Source organism: Sinocyclocheilus rhinocerous, unplaced genomic scaffold (genome assembly GCF_001515625.1).
Source record: "Sinocyclocheilus rhinocerous isolate Xijiao unplaced genomic scaffold, SAMN03320098_v1.1 scaffold402, whole genome shotgun sequence".
In the NCBI taxonomy this organism is placed as follows: Eukaryota; Metazoa; Chordata; class Actinopteri; order Cypriniformes; family Cyprinidae; genus Sinocyclocheilus; species Sinocyclocheilus rhinocerous.
The window spans coordinates 586,696-589,771 of record NW_015626336.1 but is presented as its reverse complement, the minus strand read 5'-3'; the positions used below and the strand labels follow the sequence as shown (position 1 = coordinate 589,771).

At 35.3% G+C, this 3,076-nt stretch overlaps 1 protein-coding gene across 1 annotated transcript in view; it reads left to right on the top strand.

Moving 5' to 3' along the window:
• LOC107711371 (dedicator of cytokinesis protein 1-like) overlaps positions 1-3,076 on the top strand; it is a 275,068-nt gene that overhangs the window by 116,330 nt on the left and 155,662 nt on the right. The window contains exon 25 of the mRNA XM_016516364.1: positions 1,584-1,590. Coding sequence (XP_016371850.1) covers positions 1,584-1,590 — 7 coding nt within the window. The remainder of the gene's footprint in view (positions 1-1,583; positions 1,591-3,076) is intronic.

The window sequence follows — 3,076 nt, the reverse complement described above, 5'->3', positions numbered from 1 at the left end:
AGTGCATATGTATTATTTTTATTGTTATTTAATTCTAACATTATAACATGAATTGCAGTGAAACTGTTATACAGTTGAATTTATTTATACCATAGTCCAGTGTTTCCCAGGCGGCATATATATGCAAACTCATTCTCTGCGAGCAGGAGGCGCTGTTGGAGTGATAGAGACAAATCTCTCCCTTTGGAGTGGACTTTGAGATTTGTAACTTTCTAGATCTTTTTATGCCCAAACATACACACTACACACTGACTAAAATTCAAAAAGTGAAAAAGCATAATAGGACCCCTTTAATATTCATTTGTCTGTGTAATGAGCGTGTTGTAGGTCTGTGTTTTAGTGGTTGTTTTCTCCCCTCTTCCCACCCTCTACACCAGGGTTCCTCAATAGGCGGCCCGTGGGCCACATCCGGCCCGTGAGAGAACAAAGTTTGGCCCGCGCTAATTTAAAATAATGTGGCATGAAAATTCAAACGCAGCATCAAAAAGCTACTTTAACTTACATCGTGTATACACCGGACACAAGCGGTGCGATGCAACGCAATAAAATACAATAGCCTAGAACTTGTTATAATCAGTGATGCTGTCTTGGATGCGTCGCGAGACGACAAATCCCCGACAGTAAACTGCTGACTCGTTCCAATTATAACGTACTGACACAACGTTCAAATGATTTGCAATGCTTTGTCGCGTCCAGTGTAGATATGATGTGACAGCAAAAACATGGCGAGTGTGTAGAAAAGAAAAGTGGTCACGGAAAATAGATGATTAAAATGTGAATGGACTGAACAGTTTTCAGTGAGTGACTGACTGATATCTTTGTTATGGAATACATGTGCTGGTTTGCAGTGAGTTCATTGTTTTAACGTAAAAGTTTGCTTTAATTTATTTTCAAGATCTGAGGTAAAATATCTATTGTTGCTTTCACTATGGCTATAAAGATAACGCAAAATAATATTCAAACTCACATTAGACATTTTAACATTGAATAAAGCCAAACAATTCTGTGTTTTTCTGTCAATATGGGGTGCTGTGTGTACATTAATGAGGAAAAAAAATTAACAAATGATTTTAGCAAATGGCTGCAATATAACAAAGAGTGAAAAATTTAAGGGGGTCTGAATACTTTCCGTACCCACTGTGTATATATATGTGCAGATTGATCTTTGCATTTAGTTCCTTCACAGTGACCATGCCTTTGTATTAACAATTGATTGTTTGATTCATTTATGCAATTATTTATTTATTTGTTTGTTTATTATTCATTTGTATAAAATTTTTCATTTATTTATTTAATTAATTATTGTTTTATGTTTTTAAAAATTAATTTATGTATTTATTTATATTTGAATGTTTATGCATTTATATATCTTTTTTATCTTTTTGTTTATTTCTTTTTATTTATATATTGTGATGTTTAGAGACTATTACATGTAAAATCCTTCATGCCACAATGATAGGCCACAATTCAACCGAGTGCTAACTCACTGAAAAAAATTATGCAGCTTATTACCACATAAAAAATAATAATAATAGTAATAAGCAGTTAAAGTTTCTGTTTAAATTCTTTTATTATGCAAGAAAAGAGAGAATGTGGGAAACATTTGACCACAGATTACCATGAAGTCATATAATATGCATTAATTATTAACATATCTCTACATCAAAAAACAGGAAAACCATAAACGTAAAAACTTAATTCAACAATTAGTTGTTTCTCTGAAATGTGCATGGTTTCAACTTGGTACTTTTTAATTTAAAATAGTTTTTTTGCTCAGCAGGCTTTAAAAAAAAACTTGTGCACCAACTCCTGAAAATTGCTTTAAAGACATTCAATCAGATTGAAGCCAATTTTGAAAATACTTTTTCCATTTTTATTTGCAGTGTGCGTCAGATGCGTCTGAGGATGAGTCTAGATGTTTTGTTGAGCTTTTTCTTTAAAATGTTTTCATTTTTTTCATTTGGCAGATATATCATATTTTTTATAAGCATTTGTGTTTTCTGGGAGTTAAACTCATGACCTTGAGATTGCCAGCGCTTGGCTTTACTAGTCGATGCATTGAAAACCATGTAGATTACAAGAAATCTATTGAAATAAATGGCTGTTTGTTGGCGTTGTTTGTAGCTGTGTTTGTTGACGTGTCCTGGGAATCTCAGACTTCTGTCCTGGAATAGCTTGTGCGAAGTTTGTCTTTGTTGAGTAAAATGAAGGAAAGCAGAAGTCAGCCCTCATTTGAGGAAAGCCGGCTCACTGCTGATGTCAGACGCTGTGATTTATTCTGCTGTGACCCTGATTTTAATTCTGCCTGGTAAAGTGCCGTCTCAAAGTTCATGGGCAGGTCAGTTATTTAATGCATAAGCATTTTGTGCATGCGGTCGTAAAAGGATAGTGTGGATTTATTTGTGAGAGTTTAAACTGGCCTGAACAGCATGATAAATGAGCTTTCAGGAAGGCCCGCGGGAGTTCCTGTGTGTGTTTGCTCCAGTAATGACTCCTCATTGAAGAAAAACAGATTTACATTGATTCAGCTCTCACACACGCTCGCAAAGCCCCGCCTCCCACGCTGATTGACAGATTATGTGCCACACCCATTTCCTGTTTTATTGGTTGTATGCCATTTATTTGATTTCATCCCCTGTAATTATGGAGCAGATGCCAATCTGCACATTCAAGTGTGTGTGTGTTGAGATATGTTTGCTGTCTTCTGCAAGGATAGAGATGTTTAGTTGAGGCCTTTTAATCAGAAAATATTTGGCCATTTTGAAATCAAGTTAGTGAGCACTTCTCCTTTGCCGAGATAATCCATCCACCTCACAGGTGTGGCATATCAAGATGCTGATTAGACAGCATGATTATTGCTAAGGCCACTCTAAAATGTGCCTTTTAATGTTTTGAAAAATTTTGATTTTCATGTTTTTAATGTGGTCTGTAGTTATTTATTTATTGCTTTAAAAACAGCTTAGCTAGTAGGCTGATATATTTTATATTTCAGGTCTGAGGGTTTGCTCACTTCAGGGTGTAAAGAGATTATTTTACCTGCTGCGTGTGTGTGTGTGTGTGTGTGTGTGTGTGTGTA